Source organism: Pan troglodytes, chromosome 22 (assembly GCF_028858775.2).
Source record: "Pan troglodytes isolate AG18354 chromosome 22, NHGRI_mPanTro3-v2.0_pri, whole genome shotgun sequence".
Taxonomy (NCBI): domain Eukaryota; kingdom Metazoa; phylum Chordata; class Mammalia; order Primates; family Hominidae; genus Pan; species Pan troglodytes.
The window spans coordinates 29755464-29776986 of record NC_072420.2 but is presented as its reverse complement, the minus strand read 5'-3'; the positions used below and the strand labels follow the sequence as shown (position 1 = coordinate 29776986).

Below are 21523 nucleotides of genomic sequence, written 5' to 3'. Positions count from 1 at the left end.
GTGATTCTCCTGTCTCAGACTCCTGAGTATGTAGGATTACAGGCACGCACCACCACGCCTGGCTAATTTTTGTATTTTTGGTAGAGACAAGTTTTCACCATGTTGGCCATGCTGGTCTCGAGCTCCTGACCTCAGGTAATCCTCCTGGCTTGGCCTCCCAAAGCGTTGGGATTACAGGCGTGAGCCACTGCACCCAGCCGACATTTCTTGACATAAACATTTACATTTTGACAAAAATTAAACATTATTTTTAATGTTCTTCTGTCCAAACCTTTTCTGCCTATCACCTACTGTATTGATAGAAACAATTATTTTCTGATTTCTAAAACCTTGTATGAATCAATTAAAACAAATTTGCGGGTATCTACTTTGGCAGGCACTGTTTAGAGTACCATGGAGATAGCCTCACCTTCAAAGGATTTACAGACTTGCTGGAAAATCTAAACATGAGAAACTGTTAAATCAATGAGACTATTTTCAAGTTCCCAAAGCAGTAATATCCTACTGACTTCTGGGTAAAAAAATAAACCAGTTATAAGTTGATGTCCTAGGAAAATCGAAGAGAGATCTGTGTGGCCTGGAGTAGTTGAGGAACATGGCAAGAGGCATGGATCCCTGTTGCGAAAGGTGGAAAGTCTCGTCAGAATACAAGGAAATGAAATCAAGAGATATTTCCAGCAAGAACAGACAAAATTTAGGAAACAATTACTAAATAGGAGCACAGATAATCATGCCAGTCTTGTCCTTCAAGTTTTTTTTTTTTTTCCTCTGGGTAAGTCTGTACTGAAGTCAGGCTAGATTCTTGACTGTCCTTTCCGAAATCCGTGCTAATCCAACTCACTGTCTCTGTCCCTCTCTCGTCCCCATTTTGAATGTTCTCCCTTTTATTTTACTTTTCCTAATGTTTTCCAAGCTTTGGGCTTTGGCTTGGAAAGCCTATCTGACTACTCAAGCACATGTTAATCTTCCCCTTCTGTAGCATTTTTGATATGTGACACCCACATTTTCAGTGAATGGCATGATATCTAGTAGTGTTTCCAATGTGTTAAACTGTTTGCAGCTATATTGTATAACTCTCAAGAATGAGGACACTACAATTTGTATAACCAATGTACCATGATATATGTAACCAATGATTTATTTTAAACAATTTAATATTTGTTGAGTTGATTTTTTTTTTTTTTTTTTTTGAGACGGAGTCTTGTTCTGTTGCCCAGGCTGGGGTGCAGTGGCGCGATCTCGGCTCACTGCAACCTCTGCCTCCTGGGTTCAAGCAATTCTCCTGCCTCAGCCTCCCACGTAGCTGGGGTTACAGGTGCGTGCCACCGTGCCTAGCTAGTTTTTGTATTTTTGGTAGAGACGAGGTTTCACCATCGTGGCCGGGCTGGTCTTGAATTCCTGATCTCAGGTGATCCACCCACCTTGGCCTCCCAAAGTGCTGGGATTATAGGCATCGGTCACTGCACCCAGCCTGAGTTGATTTTTAATTACATAATTAATATATGAAGATGTTGTCCTTGTATAAAATAAAATCTTACAGATAAGGCTTAATTTCCTTTGACTATAACTCTTAACCCTAATGTCTTTTCTTGCCACTTTTTCCCACAAAAAGTAACTACAATGATCAGACTGGTATGTATTCTTGCAGATCTTTATTCTATTTTTTTTTTTTTTTTTTTTTTTGAGACGGAGTCTCACTTTGTCACCCAGGCTGAAGTGCAGAGGCACGATCTTGGCTCACTGCAACCTCCACCTCCTGGGTTCAAGCAATTCTCCTGCCTCAGCCTCCCTAGTAGCTGGGATTACAGCTGCCTGCCACCATGCCCAGCTAATTTTTGTATTTTAGTAGCAACGGGGTTCCACCATGTTGGCCAGGCTTGTCTCAAACTCCTGACCTCAAGCAATCCACCCACCTTGGCCTCCCCAAGTGTTGGGATTACAGGCGTGAGCCACCGCACCCGGCCTATTCTCTGTATTTATATTATATATATATGCATAAATATATATATATATTATTGTGTTGTGGGTTTTAAAAACAAATGGTATCATACTGTACATATTACTTGGTATTTGCTTTTTATTTAAGAATGTGTCTTAGAATTCTTCCTATGTGTGTACAGATAAAACTTATTCTCCTTAAATGCTGCCTAATAGCTTACTGAATACATATAATTTATTTAGCAGTTCTCCAATATATAGACATAGGTTGCTTACAATTATCTTCCTATTATAAAGTTTTTGTGAACATCCTGTAATATGTCTCTTTGTGTGACTTTTTTCTGAGACAGTCTGCTCTGTCACCCAGGCTGGAGTGCAGTGGCGTGATCTTGGCTCACTGCAACCTTCGCCTCCCGGGTTCAAGAGATTCTCATGCCTCAGCCTTCCAAGTAGCTGGGATTGCAGGCGCCTGCCACCACGCCCAGCTAATTTTCATATTTTTAGTAGCGATAGGTTTTTGCCATGTTGGCCAGGCTGGTCTCGAACTCCTGACTTCAGGTGATCCACCTGCCTTGGCCCCCCAAAGTGGTGGGATTACAGGCGTCAGCCACCGCACCCGGCTTTTGTGTGCATTTTAAAATCAGGGTCCAGTCAGGAAAACAGAAATCACATTAGTTATTGAGAAATATTTTAATATGGGAAATTGGTCAAAAGGAATTATAAAAGGTAACAGAGGTAATCACTGCAGGTAGCAGCTACCATTCCTAGAGCTAGGAAAGGATGGAACAAAAGAAGTGGTTGGAGTCATAAGAACCTAAAAGCTTGAAGGAGGGCCCTGAACACCTTAGTTCAGGCCTATGAAGAATGAAGAGAGGGTGATGGCTGGCTGTTACTGGATCTCTGGAGCACAAAGAAGGGATCCCACGGTGTTGAGGCTCAAACTTCTGAGGAGGTGGCTCAAACGTTGGCTATCTCAGGAGCTCAGGGGAGGGGCCGCATGAAGGTAGAATTCAGATCTCTGAGGAGAGCACTGACTGCTGCTGTGATCTCTGAGGGGTGCAATAAGGCTGATTCTGTGATTGTTGGAAAAAGGATGGAGATTAAAACCACCTGCTGGCTAAAGCAATTGCTCCTGCCACGGTAAAAGGCAGCTGCTGCTGGCATGATGCTTACAGAATGGAGCAAGTCCCTTCTTCCTCTTGCCTTTGTTTCCCTCTAGTTCGTCCTGTTGGTGGAATCTAGCAGAAGCCCCCCCAGCAACATGGAGTTGAGTATAAAAGGGTGACTGCGTGGACAAGAAACAATAACCAGCACACATTTACTTGTTTCTCTGGTGTGATTCTGAGTCGCACAATCAATAGGTTACAGGATTTGTACATTTCAAATTTTAATAGGGACTCCCACATTATCCTCTTTCCTAAACTGCACGTTAACCGTTTCAATATGAATAAAAGGGGACGGGGAGGGGAGATTTAGAGAGAATATTGCCTACAGCAGTAATCAAATTTTAACAAGACTTGGGAATACTGTCAAAATGCAGGATCTGATTCAGGAGTTCTGAGGGGCCCGAGTTGGCCTTTTCTAAAAAACGCCCAGGTGATACTGATGATTGCATCATGTTGGAAGTCTAAAACATTCCCATCTTCCCACAGCCTCTACCATAACATTCTAATGCTACCCTTATGTGAAACTGCCCCTCTGATGATTCACGCCAGTTTCCTAACCTCTAAGCAAGGAACAAACCTAGCTTCTGAAAGCGGGGAGGACAGGATTTGGCGCCACGGGTCCAATGCTTGGCTTCCTATTGGCCAGGAATGACATCACTCAGACAGGCGTGGCTTTAGCTGTGACGTCTCCGGTAGCGGATGGTCAGGGACACAGCGGGAGGCGGGAGCGGAAGTGGGGCAGCAAATGGACAGGGTGGGTGGCGGAAAAGGGCCCGGGGGAAGTTATTACAGGGTGTCCTCTTCCGCCGCCAGAAGCCGGAAGTTGTGTCCCGGACGTGTCAACCGGGGTCTGAGTGCTCAGAGTACAGCTGCAACCGCGACCATGGGCGGGAAGAACAAGCAGCGAACTAAAGGGAACCTGAGGGTGAGCGGGGGCTGGCTCGGCCGACCCGGGAGCCTCGCTTCGAGGCGGCTGGCACCGCCCAGCGCGTTGCTGGAGGGTGTGTGGAGCGCGGCTGTAGGGAGGCGTGTGTTTCCCTGTCGAGTGTGACCTCTCTGTTGTGTGTGCGTCCCTGAGAGCGGTTTGTGTTATCTCTGAGCAGATTGGGGAATCGTGAGAGAAAAGATGTACCATGCCAGAGCTGTCCCCATCCGAGCACACACCCATAATATTCATGAAGAAATGATAATGTGTCAGGTTCACTGGAAGGTGATCTGGCCGAGGTAGCGGGTTGGTTGGGGGAGGGCGGCGCTAGGAAGAAGGAGAGTTAGGAGAATGTTAAAGTGAACCCACTGTGGAGGTTACCGCAGATTGTGCCTCTCCTTTGCTACCTACAGTGGCTTCTCCTAAGCTAAAGCTCTTAGGATGGTATATTTGGTTTCTGGACTGCCTGTTACCCCTTTCCATCTGCAGTCCCATCTTCAACTCCCTCCTCTTGGCTTACTTCATCCAGCCACACTGATCTCTTCATTGTGCCTTGACTACCTGGCCGGCTCCCAACGCTCTTCAGTTAGGTGGCTCCAAACTTTGCTCTCGACACCTCAGTGAGGTCTCCCATGATCACCCTCTTGGTAGCCCTTCCCCACTCCCTGTTCTTCCTACTTTATTTTACTCCATTGTATTTATGACATTTATTGTCTTGGTTCACTAGGACGTAAGTATTTTGAAAGCAAATGTTTTTATCCTCGGAGCCTAGAACAGACTGGCACCTAATAGACGCTCACTAAGTACTTGCTTAAAGACGACCTTAAAGTGGATTCGTGTAAAACTACACGATGAGGGGTTTTGTAATGGTATTTTTTTATGGCGTTAGATTTATTATAGCACAGTCCAATTTTATGAGAATGCTTTTTTTTCCTGTTTCTGATGTAGTTAATTCTAGTGATTTCAATGTCACATTTTCTTAGATCTGTCACTTAATCTGTTTTGGAAGATAATAACAGTATTAACAGTTATAGCAACCTGTTGTGTTACTGTGCTAAGCACTTTACTTGCATCTTTTAATGTTTTTTATTTAACAGATTTTCTCAAATGTTTTATATTTGAAAAGTTCTTATGAGGAAAAGTTGCAAGAATATTAGAACGACATCCCATATACTCTTTACCTACACTTACCAATTGCTAATACTTGGTTGCATTTGCTTTCTCTCTCTTAATTTATGTATTTTTCTGAACTTATAAGTGTTAGTTGCAGAAGTCGGGACTCTTAACTCCTAAATACATCAGCATGTATCTTCTAAAAACAATGCCATTTTCTAGCCTGCAGCAATTATAATAATGGTTATAGTATGCAGAAACTTTGACTTTTGTATAATACTGTAATCCAGGATACAGCCTTGTATGTAGACTTCTTTAGTTATCCCAATAATGTTCTCTTTTTTCTTTTTTTTGTAAGACAGGGTCGCTCTGTCTCCAAACCTGGAGTGTGGTGGTATGATCATGGCCCACTGCAGTGTCAACCTCTTGGGCTCAAGCGGTCAGTCCTCCCACCTCAGCCTCCTTAGTAGCTAGGACTCCTGGCTAATCTTTTTTTTTTTTTTTCGGGGACAGAGTCTGGCTCTGTTACCCAGGCTGGAGTGCAGAGGCGTGAACTTGGCTCACTGCAATCTCCGCCTCTCGGGTTCAAGTGATCCTCCCAGCTTAGCCTTTCCAGTAGCTAGGACTACAGGTACAGGCCATCACGGCTAGCTTATTTTTGTAGGGACAGAGTTTTGCCATGTTGCCCAGGCTGGGACTTTTTTAAGAAGATAAACCGTTTTAACATCTGAGATTCAGTCAAGGATCACTCATTCCATTTAGTTACCATTTGGGTTTCTTTGATCTAGACAGTTTCTCAGTACTGTTTAAGCGGGGAGAGGAGTGTCTTTTTTAACAAAATTTGGAAGAGCCTGGGCCATTTGTTTGATTAATTCAGATTCATCTAGTTTTTTCCTTATGATTAGATTCAGGCTAAACAATTTTTAGAAGGAATTCTTCGTAGATGATGAGTCTTTCTCAGTGCATCACACCAGGGGCACTTCGCACCTGTTTGTCCCCTTATTGGTGGTATTTGTTTAATTACTTGGTTAAGGTGTTGTTCATTATAAAGTTATATTTTTCCATTGGCCAATAACAAATAATATGTTAGTTTGAAACTGTGAATGTCCTGCTCTTCCACAAACTTTCACCTAATGGTTTGAGCACCCTTTGATTCTTGCTGGAATCAGTTATTACTATGGTGATTTAAAAACTTATGCTTAATCATGAAAACAACCCAACTAATGAATTAATTACTCATATCTCATTTTAAATGTGGTGAAACTGAGGTTTAGAGAAATTAGCTTGCCTAAGCTCATGTAGCCAGGAAGTTGTGGAGTTGGGATTTTAACTTTAATGTGGCAAAGTCTTCAATAGAAGACTTTGATCCTGGATGTCAGGTATTCAGAGATAATAGATGTCTGCTGTTCTTGAACTATTAGTTTGATGATACAGACACATATGTAAGCAAATGTTAAAGAATTATGATGCAGGTATTAGAAGAAAGAATGTGGGAGAATGGAAGAGAATGGAGGAAGGCAAGTGTTGCAAACATGAGTTTGAAAGATGAGTAGGAGTTTGTCAGACAGTGAAAAGAAAGGAAGCGTTTTCAGGTAGAGAGAAAAGGTTATATAAAGATCAAATTGTGAAAGGCCATCACATAGATAACTTTTTTTTTTTTTTTTTTTTGAGACAGAGTCTCGGGTCACTGCAACCTCCACCTCCCAGGTTCAAGCAGTTTTGTTGCCTCAGCCTCTCGAGTAGCTGGGATTACAGGCGTGCACCATCACACCCGGCTAATTTTTTGTATTTTTAATAGAAACAGGGTTTTGCCATGTTGGCTAGGCTGGTCTCAAACTCTTGGCCTGAAGTGATCTGCCCAAAGATACGCTCAGCCTCCTAAAGTGCTGGGATTACAGGTGTGAGCCACTATGCCCTGCCTCAGAGAACTTCGAATTCAGTTTGCTACTAGGGCATGAATGATGGCAGCATAATTTGAAGAAGGGAGAAGGAAGTGGGGCAAGGGAAGGAAAAGTGGCAGGAGATAAGACTGGGAAAAGTTGAGGTTAGATGGTGAAAGGTCTTGTAAGTCTTCCTTGGTTTGGTCTTTGTAGACTCAGGATTGCCACCACAGATAACTCTAGAAGCTAGGCATGAAAGAGTGTAGACAGAAGTAGGCATAGTACAAAAAAAAAATAAGTGCCATAAATAGAATTGTTTCTTAATTTTTATTGAACTATGGGTATAGCACTTAACATACAAAGATCATAAGAGTAACTATATTTTAAATTTAAAGTAGACATTAAAAAAAGATAGTGCATTTAAAAGTAACTTGTTACTTTTAAATTGGAGACTGGAAATTTGATACCTTCTCTTTTGCCCCTAGTTATCACTCCTAATTCTGTTATTTCAGCCTCAACTCCTTTAGATGTTAGCAATAGTTAGTTTTTTATTCTGTTTCATAATAAAACCATTTACACATGAGATTGTAGAAAATTCTGATACCCTAAAGTCATCATATTTAGTTTAAGAATTATAATTCACTAACTACTTCCTTTGTGGCTCTTTATTCATGTACCAATATTGAGAAAGGTGAATTGAATAATTAATATTAATTCATTTTAATAAACTTAAAAAATAGAGAACAGCTGCTTTGCCTATGGAGTAGCCATTCTTTTATTCTTTTCTTTTTTTTTTTTGAAATGGAGTTTCGCTCTTTTTGCCCAGGCTGGAGTGCAATGGCGCGATCTCGACTCACTGCAATCTCTGCCCCCTGGGTTCAAGCAATTCTCCTGCCTCAGCCTCCCAAGTAGCTGGGATTAAAGGCATGTGCCACCATGCCTGGCTAATTTTGTATTTTTAGTAGAGATGGCGTTTCACCATGTTGGCCAGTCTGGTCTTGAACTCCTGATCTCAGGTGATCTCCCTCCTCAGCCTCCCAAAGTGCGGGGATTACAGACATGAACCACCGCGCCTGACCTATTTTCTTAATAAACTTACTTTCACTTAAAAAAAAAAATAGAGAACCTTTTTTGGAATTAGTCTTAAATGCTACAGATTGAAAACAAATGTAATGCAGGCCATCATTTTCTTTCCTGTTCACTCAATTCAGTTTAGGAAGTAGGCCAGATTATTCCTTGTCAGATGAATTTTCCAAACACACTTTTGCTAGGTATTAGCAATTTTTTTTTTTTTTTTGAGACAGAGCCTCGCTCTGTTGCCCTGGGTGGAGTGCAGTAGCACAATCTTGACTCACTGCAACCTCAGCCTCCCAGGTTCAAGCAATTCTCATGACTCAGCCTCCTGAGTAGGTGGGATTACAGGCACATGCCACCACGCCTGGCTAATTTTTGTGTTTTTAGTAGAGACAGGGTTTTGCCATGTTGCCGAGGCTGGTTTCGAACTTCAGGGCTCAAGTGATCCACCCGCCTTGACCTCCCAAAGTGTTGGGATTACAGGCATGAGCCACCTTGCCTGGCCGGTATGAGCAATTTGTTTTTTTTTTTTTTTTTTTTGAGACAGAGTCTCGCCCTGTCACCCAGGCTGGAGTGCAATGGCACAATCTTGGCTCATTGCAACCTCCGCCTTCCAGTTCAAGCGATTCTCTTGCCTCAGCCTCCCGAGTAGCTGGGATTACAGGTGTGCGCCACCACGCCCAGTTAATTTTTTGTATCTTTGGTAGAGATGGGGTTTCACCATGTTGGCCAGGCTGGTCTCGAACTCCTGACCTCGTGATCTGCCCACCTCGGCCTTCCAAAGTGCTGAGATTACAGGCGTGAGCCACTGTGCCCGGCCGGTATGAGCAATTTGAATCACACATTTGGATAACCGTTGGCAAACATCCTTATAGAGAAATAAGAAATAGATGACTTTAGATGGGTTGTGATGTCAGCTTGGTGGTCAAACTGAAGCATTTTCTGTTTAGATAACAATAAGTTAATTTCTTTTAGCAGTTCAAATATTTTCTTTCTCTGTATCAACTCACCTCCTTTTAGTAGAAGACTACTATATTGTGTATCAGTCAAAGAAACCACTGACTATGATTCAAAACAAAGGAGTCTGTATTATAGATTGACTGTTGTATTGATTTTTATGGCTATAATAATGTAATTTTAGCCCAAAGAGGTTAGGCTAGGCTTTGGAGTATGTGGAAATGAGTGTATCCACTCTCAAGGAACTCTCAGTCTAGAGGCAGCTATCATTAGACCTGGGCCATTGTGATTGTTTAATAAATATTTGTTCATTTAATGGGTGAATGAAAGGATGGGTTCTATTTATGAGTTCATTTTACATCATTACATAGTATACATATGTGTATACATACTATTTATATGAAAGTTAGAAATAAAAAATTCATAAAACAGCATTTATGAAAATTTTCCTGCATGTGATACATTCTGATTTTAAAAATTTTAATCAATTTCTTTAAAATTCTGTCATGGTCCATTATATTGATATCATGAGCCACTAATGGATTGTATCCACGGTTTACAAAACATTCTAATGTTTAGGAAACGGAATAATTTCTAGGATCAGTATTGATGGATTCTTGGCAAGAAAACCATTAATCTTTGGGGAACTTTGCAATAGATGAAATTTTAGGCTAGGAAAAAATAAAATAAAATAAAAGCTCATTCTGACCATGGGAATAGCCAAGGAATTATAAAGTTAAGTTTTGAACCCTTCCTGAACTCTGACTTTTTTTCTCCGTAATTTTCTTATCAGCCTTCAAACAGTGGCCGAGCTGCAGAACTCCTTGCCAAAGAACAGGGAACAGTGCCTGGATTTATTGGTTTTGGAACATCTCAGAGTGACCTAGGTTATGTTCCTGCTATTCAAGGAGCTGAAGAAATTGACAGTCTTGTAGATTCTGATTTCCGAATGGTGCTGCGGAAACTTTCAAAGAAAGATGTCACCACAAAATTAAAAGCAAGTTTTCTTGTTTTCATAAAAATTATCAAGAAAATCCCTTTGTTAAAATAAAATGTCATTAGCATGTTTTATGTAAAGAAAAATGAACAATTTATTGCTAAGTTCTTTTATAATTGTACTTTTTTCTGACACAGAGTCTTAAACTTAGTTGATATTTATTTTCTAGGTCGTAAATTAGTTTGTTACAGTGAACTTTTTTAAAGTGCTTTGGAATTTTCGCTGTATAGTTTTTCCCATTAGGGAATGTAACTTTGACCTTGTAACTTTAAATGAGTTTTTTTTGTTTGTAGATGTTTTATTTTTTAAAAAACAACTGAAGAGTTTCTACCATAGTAGCCTGTGAAAGAGCTCTTCAAACTAGTCTCATATGGCATAAAGAGAAATAGTGTATTCTCCTATTACATAAAATAGACAAAGCTTCCAGAACAGAATAATCTATAGCCAGTATTATGGTTGTTAATCCTAATGATGTTAATAACTTACTTTTAGGCTATGCAGGAATTTGGAACCATGTGTACAGAGAGAGACACAGAAACTGTGAAAGGAGTTCTTCCATATTGGCCAAGAATTTTTTGCAAAATTTCACTTGTAAGTATTAAAACTTTGCTAGTTTATTTCTGTTGTATATTTTTTGGTTGGAGTCATGGAGACTCTCAAATTTATAATGTTGATTTTTGGTGAGGGTTATTAAATGTTATGTCAGCATTGTTATGCAGATTGAATTGTTAACACTTGAGAAGAGCGTGGAAATAAAAAAAGAGATTGGGGCCTGGTATGGTGGCTCATGCCTGTAATCCCAGCACTTTGGGAGGCTGAGGTGGGCAGATCACTTGAGGTCAGGAGTTTGAGACCAGCCTGGCCAACATGGTGAAACCCTGTCTCTACTAAAAATACAAAAATTAGCCGGGTGTGGTGATGGATGCCTGTAATCCCAGCTACTTGGGAGGCTGAGGCAGGAAAATCGCTTGAACCCGGCGGGGCGGAGGTTGCAGTGAGCCAAGATTGCACCACTGCACTCCAGCCTGGACAATAGAGCAAGACAATGTCTTTAAAAAAAAAAAAAAAGATTGGATTGTGTTGGGTTATGAAGAACATTTAGGAAGTCTGTTTTCAGAAATTAGGTTGTTACTAGAGAATTACCCAGGTGCTTTCCAGTTTTAATAAATTTTGATAGTGATTTTATTCCCTGTATATTTGCTGCAGAAGAATGAGAGTGAGTTGCTTAATTATTGAAGACCCAACTTTTTTTTTTTTTTTTTAATTGAGACGGAGTCTCATTCTGTCACCCAGGCTGGAGTGCAGTGGCGCGATCTCTGTTCACTGCAACCTCATCTCCTGGGTTCAAGTGATTCTCCTGCCTTAGCCTCCTGAGTAACTGGGATTACAGGTGTGTGCCACCATGCCCCGCTAATTTTTTGTATTTTTAGTAGAGACGGGGTTTCACCATGTTGGCCAGGCTGGTCTTGAACTCCTGACCGCCAATAATCCGCCTGCCTCGGCCACCGAAAGTACTGAGATTATAGGCACGAGCCACCAGGCTCGGCCTCAAGGCCCAACTTTGAATCTGTGTTGAATACAATCCTATCTCATTGGGAGAAGGTGAGAAAGAAAAATTAATAAATTATTTTACATAGTTTCTGATTTTAAAACCTCCAAATTATTGATTTAAAAAAAATGATTTCAGTTTAGCTTAATACATAGGTGAATTCTTGGTAATGGGTCATTATAGCATATCCAGAAATGTCTGTGATTGTTTTTATGGGCTAGAGCTATTTTAAATCACATTTATATTTTTAATAGGATCATGACCGTCGCGTCCGAGAAGCCACACAACAAGCTTTTGAAAAACTTATCCTTAAAGTAAAGAAACAGTTGGCTCCCTACTTAAAAAGTTTAATGGGATATTGGCTAATGGCTCAGTGTGATACTTACACACCAGCTGCGTTTGCAGCAAAAGATGCATTTGAAGCGGCTTTTCCTCCAAGCAAGCAACCTGAAGCCATAGCATTTTGTAAGGATGAAATTACAAGTGTAAGTTCTGGAATCATTCTGAATCTATTTTTTTTTTTAAGTATTTAAGGGTTATAAGCATAATGACAGCTCTTTTACTTGGGATTGTAGGGGAATGAGTAAGTAGAGTATTTCCAACTGCAGGTTGCCTTTTTAAAATTCTGTTTAGTTAAATAACCATTTTGGATCTTTAACAAAATTAACATTTTGGATTGGATCTTTCTACAGTATTTAAATTTTCCATTTTAATTTTGAAGTCTTTATTATATTTTTAAAAAGTAGACATGTTTTATGTAATCTAAACAAGTAATATATCTAAAAATCTAAAATTATTTTCTCTCGTGTTTCCATATCTATATATATATATACAGATCTAACTTAGTGTCTTTTTCTTTTTATTGGCTCTCTGGTATTACTATACATGGATGTACTGTAGTTTATTTAACTTTTTAGATTAATATACATTTGGATTTTTTTCCAATTTTTATCATAACAAATGCTATTTCAGTAAACATTCTTGAGTAGATCTCTTCATACCCTTGTGGGAGTGATACTTACTAGAACTTCTAGTAAGCATATGTTGGGCCAAAGAATAAGAGCATTAAAATTTTTTATAGATAATGATAAATGGCCCTTCAAAAGGCCAAACAAATTTATACTCCCATTTTCAGATAAAGTTTCTCCACACTGGGCTAACACTTTTGCCATAACTTTCTCATAAAAAGTTACCAGCCATACCTGTTTGTGGCTTTCAGTGTGTCTGTTTCTAGTAGTGTCTCATTTCTTCCCCCTTCATTTGCTATTCCCAATATATGGACTAGAAAAACCAGACAACAAAGTTGTTAGAATTATATTGAGAAATAAAAGTAGATGAAGTAGAAGTGAGGAGGGAATTGATAATTTTTTAAAAAATCTATGCTTGCATTTATTCCCTTATTTAGTACTCCTGTGTTTCCACAACACCCTGTGTATAACCCTACTTAAACATTTCCATCTGACCCTCTCCCCCTGCTTTCCTTCCTCCTTTCAATTAGCCATCCTTCCTGTGGCTCTCCATTACACTTTTAAGTTCAAATTTCTTGTCTTGACATACAAGGCTCTGCATGATCTGGTCCCTGCTTCCCTATCTAATCTCTTCACCCAGCACTCCCCAACACATTACTTGATTGTAGTACCTCATTTAGGTTCTTCCATTCTTCATTTCTCAGGTGTACCAAGCATGTTTTTCTAGAGAGAGGGTTTGTAGCTTTAATCATATGCTCAAATGGAGTTTTCTAACCCATCTGTAGCATAAGAATCATTGGTTGATTTAAAATGCCAAGTTATAAATGTTACAAGAGTGAAGTGTCATGAGTTTGGACACTAAGAGCTTTAGGAAATGGATTTTGAGACAACTAGTTTGGCTCTTCATAGGCTTTAGAAAATAAATTTGTTCTTGGCTTTGTCATGGATGGATAACTAATCATTGAACATTGGGTTATTTCTTCCATTTTATTTTCCCTTTAGTTGGCTATGTTACAGTTCATTACAGCTGTTGGCATTGAACTGTCTCCAGTTCCAAACCCATGTATTAGAGAGGAGTTAGGCAAATGAAAATCAAAATGTCAGCATTATAGATAGTATATCATACTGTCTATAAGACATGGGCTCTGGGTCACACCATTGGTTCTAGTCCCACTCTGCCATCAGCTAGCAACTAGGTGTGTGACCTTGGGCAAGTTTCTGTGCCTTCATTTCATAATCTATAAAGCAGGAATTAACTTGTACTTCATGGAGTTATGAGGATTGATTTAGTTAATGCCTAAAATGTGCTCAAAGCAATACCTGGCACATGCAAAAGCTCAATAAGTGTTAGTTATTGTTATTGCTGATAAAGCAGTTACTGGAACAGTGGACTCCCTTGCACTGCACCCCAGGAGGAAACAGACTTCCCCATATTTGAAAACCTCATACCTTCCTCTGTGTTGGAGCAGAGCACAATGTATGGTGTTCTTTGTGGGCAAGCAGGCTTACAGAAAGAGGGGAGAGGAAAGCAGAGCCTAATTTATCTCCCAGATTCACATTCACTTCATTGCTGTGCGCAAGAGAAATGGAGGAACAAGTGGTCAGGAGTATTTATAGGTGCGTGGGGAAGAAGTATCTAAAGCAGCTAACCTTGGGAATTGTTAGGAAAAGGAAAATTGGTAAAATTCAAACCTTTCAGTTTTGCTATTTGATTCTGCTCTTAGGTAAGATGAGGTTTATGGGGATTTTTAAAAAGTGGATTTTATTTAACTAGGCTCTGTCTGTTCACCATTGACAGTTCAGTAAAACCAAAGGCTTTGGTATTTCCCCCCCTTTGTAGGTGCTGCAGGATCATCTTATAAAAGAAACACCTGATACACTCAGTGACCCGCAGTAAGTTGTATTGTTTCATTGTAACTCATGTTAAGGATTTGTTTCACTCATAAGTAATCAGATGATTTCAATGTGACTTTTTGTTTTTGTTTTTGTTTTGAGACAGAGTCTCACTCTGTCACCCAGGCTGGATTGCAGTGGTGCAGTCTCAGCTCACTGCAACCTCCAGCTTCTGGGTTCAAATGATTCTCATGCCTAAGCCTCTCGAGTGGCTGGGATTATAGGCATGCACCACTACACCTGGCTAATTTTTTTGTATTTTTTATAGAGACGGGGTTTCACCATGTTGGTCAAGCTAGTCTCGAACTCACGACCTCAGGTGATCCACCCGCCTCGGCCTCCCAAAGTGTTGGCATTACAAGCATGAGCCACTGGGCCCGGCCCTGTGTGACATTTTTAAAAAGAAGGAATAATATATGTAGAGATGAAAATAACATAATGCTATATGTGAGATGCTGTATTAAGTGCTTTTACTTGCAAGTTGTCCTGCTATTTAACTTGAATTACCTGGGAGCTACACATTTGGTTGTATTAGAAAGAGATGTTTTTAAGTTTCCTTCTTTACTTTTTGACAGTTGTAGGAGGAAGTATTTTAAGGTCTGGTTGAACATAGTTGAAGAATATAAATAGTTCTGTTGAAAGAGTAGTAAACTATTTTGTTTATTTCTATATTCTAATTAAAGTTTTAAGAGTCCTTGAGGGAAAATAGTCTTAGATGGCTTGATATCCATTCCCTGGGATCACCCTTGTACATGCTACCGAGAGCGGTATACTTTCTCACTTATTGCAAGCCTTGGCTTTTCGTCTTCTTTCACCTTGTATTAGTAGTAAAGTATGTGATTAAATTTCTTTGTATGTTTACATTTTGAGGGGCGTTGGCACAGGGGAAATAGAAGATAGAAATAAAGTAACTTTGGTAGATATTTAATGATAAAACATTTTAAATAGAACCACCAGATACATAGTTTGGCTAATTCTAAATTTTTAAATATATTTATTTTGTTTTATATCAAGAACTGTTCCAGAGGAAGAAAGAGAAGCTAAATTCTACCGGGTTGTAACTTGTTCCTTATTGGCATTAAAGAGATTGCTTTGTCTTTTACCTGATAATGAGCTTGATTCTCTGGAGGAGAAATTTAAGTCTCTTTTATCACAGAATAAGTTTTGGAAGTATGGAAAACACAGTGTACCTCAGGTATATTAATCTTTTTTATCTTAAGACATTTCTCTGATTCCTTACCCCCATCTTCTTAGTTTATGTTTTATGTTTATTGTTTATACTTAGAACTCTGCAAGCACATCTGTGTGGTAGGCTATTCATTTACTGAATTACCTCTCTTACTAGAATGTTACTCTGTTTTTACTTTTTTATTTAGTTTGGGCCTCAGATTTAGAATTATCAGTATGAATTACCATACTCCTTTGTTCATAGCACCTTGAAATTGGTGTGTGCAAGTCTCTTCTCATTTAATTAATTTATTTTTTCCCTTTTGTCTATCTCTCCATTCTCTACTTTCACTGGCTGACTGGTCTACTATGTTTAATATATGTGCTTTTGTTTGTGCAGTTGATTCTTATCATTCTTAGTAGTTACTTTCTATAAACTCATCATGAATACTGACTTAGTGAATACTGAGGCATTGCCCTTACGGGAAATACAGGGTTAGGTTCTTGTGAGCTATTCACAGCATTTTTGTCAGTTGATAACTGACACAACCAGTACATAACCTTGTTTTTTGTTTTTTTTGTTTTTTTTTTGGTAGTTCTTTTTTTTATTATTATTATTATACTTTAAGTTTTAGGGTACATGTGCACAATGTGCAGGTTAGTTACATATGTATACATGTGCCATGCTGGTGTGCTGCACCCCTTAACTCGTCATTTAGCATTAGGTATATCTCCTAATGGTATCCCTCCCCCCTCCCCCCACCCCACCATAACCTTGTTTTATGTGTGTCTCTGTATAAAGACACCTTTTTTTCATAGCTATTGTTGATTCATTAGCATTGAACTCATGGCCAACAGCACTAAAACTCATGCCTGGATAAAGCGTATCTAACTCATATTTTCTTTGTAAGGCATATCATAGCGTTCTTGTGCCTAGATACAATAGACAGCACTTCAGTGCTGCTGCTTGGAGGCCATTTAAAACATGAAATCACCAATCAAAAGCACAAAAATTTGAAAAAGTACTGTGAAAAGGACACTTGTTTACAGTATGAGAGCTGAAATAAGGGAACGTCGCCTTGTTCAACCTCAGCTGGGAATGTGCACGTGGGTGACTCAGATTTTTTGCCATTCTATGCATGTCCACAAATGACTGCAAGACACTGCAAGTTTTTTGTTTATTTTTCCAGATGGAGTTTCGCTCTTGTCACCCAGGTTGGAGTGCAATGGCGTGATCTAGACTCACTGCAACATCTGCCTCCTGGGTTTGAGTGATTCTCCTGCCTCAGCCTCCCAAGTAGCTGGGATTACAGGTGCCCACCAGCACGCCCGGCTGATTTTTAAATATTTTTAGTAGAGACAGGGTTTCACCACGTTGGCCAGGCTGGTCTCAAACTCCTAACCTCAGATGATCCACCCACCTCGGCCTCCCAAAGTGCTGGGATTACAGGTGTGAGTCACCGTGCCCGGCCTAAGACACTGCAAGTTTTGTTTTTGGGGTTACAAATTAATTTTAGCAAGTAGGTGAATTGGCAAACATGGGATTTGTGAGGATTGACTGTATTTTTGAAAAACGTGCTTTTGTGTGTGCTTGAGTTTTTAATTCACATAAATGATGCTGTTATATTTTATTCCATTTATTACTTTTTCTTTATTGCTTTTTCAAAAAAGATCCATCATGTTCCTGTATGTACATCTGATTCATGACTTCTAACTGCCTTGTAGTATTCAGAAGTTTGCATGTACCTATTCATTTAACCTGCCCATTCCTCCAGTGATAGATCCTGATTGCCTCCAACTCCTTGCCTTCACAAGTAATGCAGCAATGAACATCTTCATTCATGTGTCCTTGGATCTTAAGAAATTATCTGAATTGCTGAGTCAGTGAAGTGTGTGCATACCTAATTTCCTAAAATAGTGCCAGATTGCTCTCCTGAAGGGCTGCATTACTCTAGACTCAACCATCAGTACGTGATGACTCCTATACTGCATAACCTTATATTCTAGCCATCACTAGGCAGCATTCAGCTGCTACTACATAACCTTATATTCTAGCCATCACTAGGCAGCATTCAGCTGCTACTACATAACCTTATATTCTAGCCTTCAGTAGGCAGCATTCAGCTGCTACTACATAACCTTATATTCTAGCCTTCAGTAGGCAACATTCAGCTGCTTAATTTTTCATCAGCCTAATAGGAATTCAGGTGATATCTCTCTTTAACTGGAATTACTTTCCTTATTGGTGATTTTGCATCTCTTCAAGAATTTTTAGCGTTTTTGTTTTTGTGTTTCTTGTTCATTTTTCCTTTTTTGGAGTTCTCTTTTTCTTTTTATGCAGGAGTCCCTTTTATAATCTAAATATTAGTCTTTTTGTCTTTTTTAAAAATTCTAATCTCATGACAGATTATCTTTTGTCATTTTTAGGCAATGCAAAAAAGCTCCCATTCTGTCATCTCTCCCATGTGTCTTATGTCAGAAAGAAATCTTAATTTTGATGTGATCAAAGTCACTGATTTTTGCCTTATGAAGGCTACTCCCACCTTTAAGTCATAAAGATATTCTTATATTTTGAATTTTTTAGCTTTATAGTTGTAGGCTTTATATGCAGTTTTACCTTTCATATAAAATCTTCACTTCATCAATAATCTACCTTTTCATTTGGTGTTAAGTATAGATCTAGTTACATTTTTCTTCATATATGGTGAGTCAGTTTTCCTAACATTACCTAGTAAACTGTTTATTTTTTTTCCCTGTTGATCTGTGGTCATGCCGTTACAAGACATTAAGTTCTTATATATTGCTGGGCACAGTGGCTTATGCCAGTAATCCCAGAACTTCGAGAGGCCAAGGCAGGTGGGTCACTTGAGCCCATGAGTTCCAAACCAGCCTGGACAACATGGCAAGACCCTGTCTCTACAAAAAAATAATTAAAAAATTAGTTGGGTGTGGTGGCACACCCCTATTGTCCCAGCTACTTGGAGACTGAGGCAGGAGGATCGCTTGATCCCAGGAAGTCAAGGCTGCAGCGAGCCATGATTGTGCCACTGCACTCCAGCCTAGGGGAAGAGCAGGAACCTATTTAAAAAAAAAAAAATCATACATTCAGAAATTTGCCCTAAATTATGTTCTGATGCATTGGTCTCTGTTTCTTGTTATACCAGTGCCACTGTCAGTATGACATTATGATATGTCTTTTTTTTTTTTTTTTGAGACAGAGTCTTACTCTGTCACCTAGGCTGAAGTGCAGTGGCACGATCTCAGCTCACTGCAACCTCTACCTCCCAGGTTCAAGCAATTCTCCTCCCTTAGCCTCCCGAGTAGCTTGGCACTCAGGTGCCCACCACCACGCCTGGCTAATTTTTGTATTTTTTAGTAGAGACGGGGTTTTGTCATGTTGGCCAGGCTGTTTTCTTGAGACAGAGTTTCACTCGGTCACTTGGACTGGAGTATAGTGGCTCAATCTCAACTCACTGCAACCTCCACCTCCCAGGTTCAAGCTGTTCTCCTGCCTCAGCCTCCCGAGTAGCTGGGATTAGAGGCGCCTGTCACCATGCCCAGATAATTTATGTATTTTTACTAGAAATGGAGTTTCACCATGTTGGGCAGGCTGGTCTCAAACTCCTGACCTCAGGTGATCTGCCCGCCTCAGCCTCCCATTTGGGATTACAGGCATGAGCCACTGTGCCTGGCCTTATGATATGTCCTAATACCTGCTCAGGTTAGTCACATATTTTGGGTTGTATTCTTTTTTTTTTTTGAGAGGGAGTCTCACTCTGTTGCCCAGGCTGGAATGCAGCGTCACGATCTCAGCTCACTGCAACCTCCACCTCCTGGGTTCAAGCGATTCTCCTGCCTCAGCCTCTCGAGTAGCTGGGATTACAGGTGCCTGCCACCACGCCCAGCTAATTTTTGTATTTTTAGTAGAGACAGGGTTTTGCCGTGTTGGCCAGACTGGTCTCGAACTCCTGACCTCAGGTGATCCACCTGCCTCGGCCTCCCAGAGTGCTGGGATTACATGCATGAACCACTGCACCTGGCCAGAACTTTATTCTTTCATAAAAATTTCAGTAAATTTGGGCTGAGCGTGGTGGCTCATGCCTGTAACTCCAGACCTTTGGGAGGCCAAGGTGGGAGGATGACTTGAGGCCAGGAGTTTGAGACCAGCCTGCATGACATAGTTAGACCCCATCTAAAAAATGTAAAAAAATTAGCTAGACACAGTGGGGAGTGCTAGTAGTCCTAAGTACTTGGGAAGTTGTGGTGGGAGGATCACTTGGGCCTGGGAGATTGAGGCTGCAGTGAGCTTTGATTGCGCTGCCACTGCACTCCAGCCTAGGCAATAGAGTGAGATCCTGTCTCAACAAAACAAATTCCAGTACATTTATTGAATTTCTCAAAAAACGTCTAACTAGAATTTTAATTGGGGTTGTACTCAATTTATAGACCAATATGGAGAAACTTGCTTTCTTTATGTTGTTGAGTCTTCCTATCCATGAACTTCTCATCTCTTTCAATTTTTTTTTTTTTTTTTTTGAGACAGAGTCTCACTTTGTTGCCCACACTGGAGTGCCGTGGTATCATCTTGGCTCACTGCAACCTCTGCCTCTTGGGTTCAAGTGATTCTCCTGCCTCAGCCTCCCAAGTAGCTGGAATTACAAGCGCGTGCCAGCATGCCCAGCTAATTTTTGTACTTTTAGTAGAGACAGGGTCTCACTGTGTTGGCCAAGCTGGTCTCGAACTCTTGACCTCAAATGATCCACCAGGCTTGGCCTCCCAAAATGCTGGGAATACAGGTGTGAGCCACCATGCCTGGCCTCTCTCAATTTATTTGGGTACTTTAAAATATCCTATAATAATTCTAAAAAAATCAACTTTTTTGAAGTATAATTTGCACACAGTCCTGTAAAATGCAGCCATTTTTACAGTTTAAGTTTTGACAGATGTATACACCTGTCTACATGTATATATACTTATATAACCACTACAATAAAGAAATAGAACTTTTTTTTTTTTTTTTACCCAAAATGCATTCCTTTTGTCCTTCCAAGTCATCCTCTGCCTTTATCCCAGGCAGTCATTGATTTGCCTCCCATCACTACAGATTAGATTTGTCTTTTCTATGCTGTCATATAAATGGAGCTAGACATTACTCTCTATCTAGCTTCTTTTGCTTAGTGTAATGTTTTAAGATTCATTCATGTTGTTGCATATATCAGCAGTCCATTTTATTGTTTAGTTTTGTACAGTTTTCGTGTGAACATATGTTTTTATCTTTCTTGAGTAAGGAGAGGAATTGATATGTCATATGGTAAGTATATGTTTATAGGAAGCTACCAAGATGTTTTCTAAAGTTGTAGTACTCCTACCAGCAATGTGTGAGATTTTTAGTTGCTCCATATCCTCATGTTTCATATTGTCAGCCGTTTTAATTTAGGTCATTCTCCTGGGTATGAGATCAGGGATTGCAATAGCTCGTGTGTCAAATCTGGCACATCTGTTTTTGTTTTTTTCATCCCCATGGACATGAGGGAAACATCTATTTTTGTAAATAGTTTTATGTATCATCTATGGCTACTTTACTTCTACAAAGCAGAGCTAAGTAGTTGCAACAGAGACGACATGGCCTGCAAACCCTAATATATTTACTCTGTATCTCCCTATGGAAAATGTTTACTGACCTCTGGAATAGAGGTTTCTCATTGTGGTTTTAATTTGCATTTCCCTGATGACTAATGATGTTGAATATCTTTTAATATGTTTATGGGCCATTTGTATATCTTCTTTTTGGAGGTGTCTGTTGTAATCTTTTGCTTATTTTTTATTTCATAAATTTTTTATTCCTAGAACTTCCACTTGGTTTTTTATATTTTCTGTTTCTTAGATGAAATTGTCT

General features: G+C 39.8%; 1 protein-coding gene across 6 annotated transcripts in view; it reads left to right on the top strand.

The window, feature by feature from the left end:
• The first annotated feature begins 3790 nt into the window (after positions 1-3790).
• LTN1 (listerin E3 ubiquitin protein ligase 1) overlaps positions 3791-21523 on the top strand; it is a 64929-nt gene continuing 47196 nt past the window's right edge. For 4 of the 6 annotated variants that reach the window (XR_010154396.1, XM_009448521.4, XM_514851.9 and 1 more), the window contains exons 1-6: positions 3791-4029; positions 9847-10050; positions 10543-10641; positions 11854-12084; positions 14408-14460; positions 15475-15655. Coding sequence is in view for 3 of the 6 variants with exons in the window: in XM_009448521.4 (XP_009446796.3) it covers positions 3850-4029; positions 9847-10050; positions 10543-10641; positions 11854-12084; positions 14408-14460; positions 15475-15655 (948 nt within the window). In the remaining 3 variants the exon portion in view is untranslated. The remainder of the gene's footprint in view (positions 4030-9846; positions 10051-10542; positions 10642-11853; positions 12085-14407; positions 14461-15474; positions 15656-21523) is intronic. The other 2 variants (XM_063803422.1, XM_063803421.1) reach the window with 1 other exon arrangement.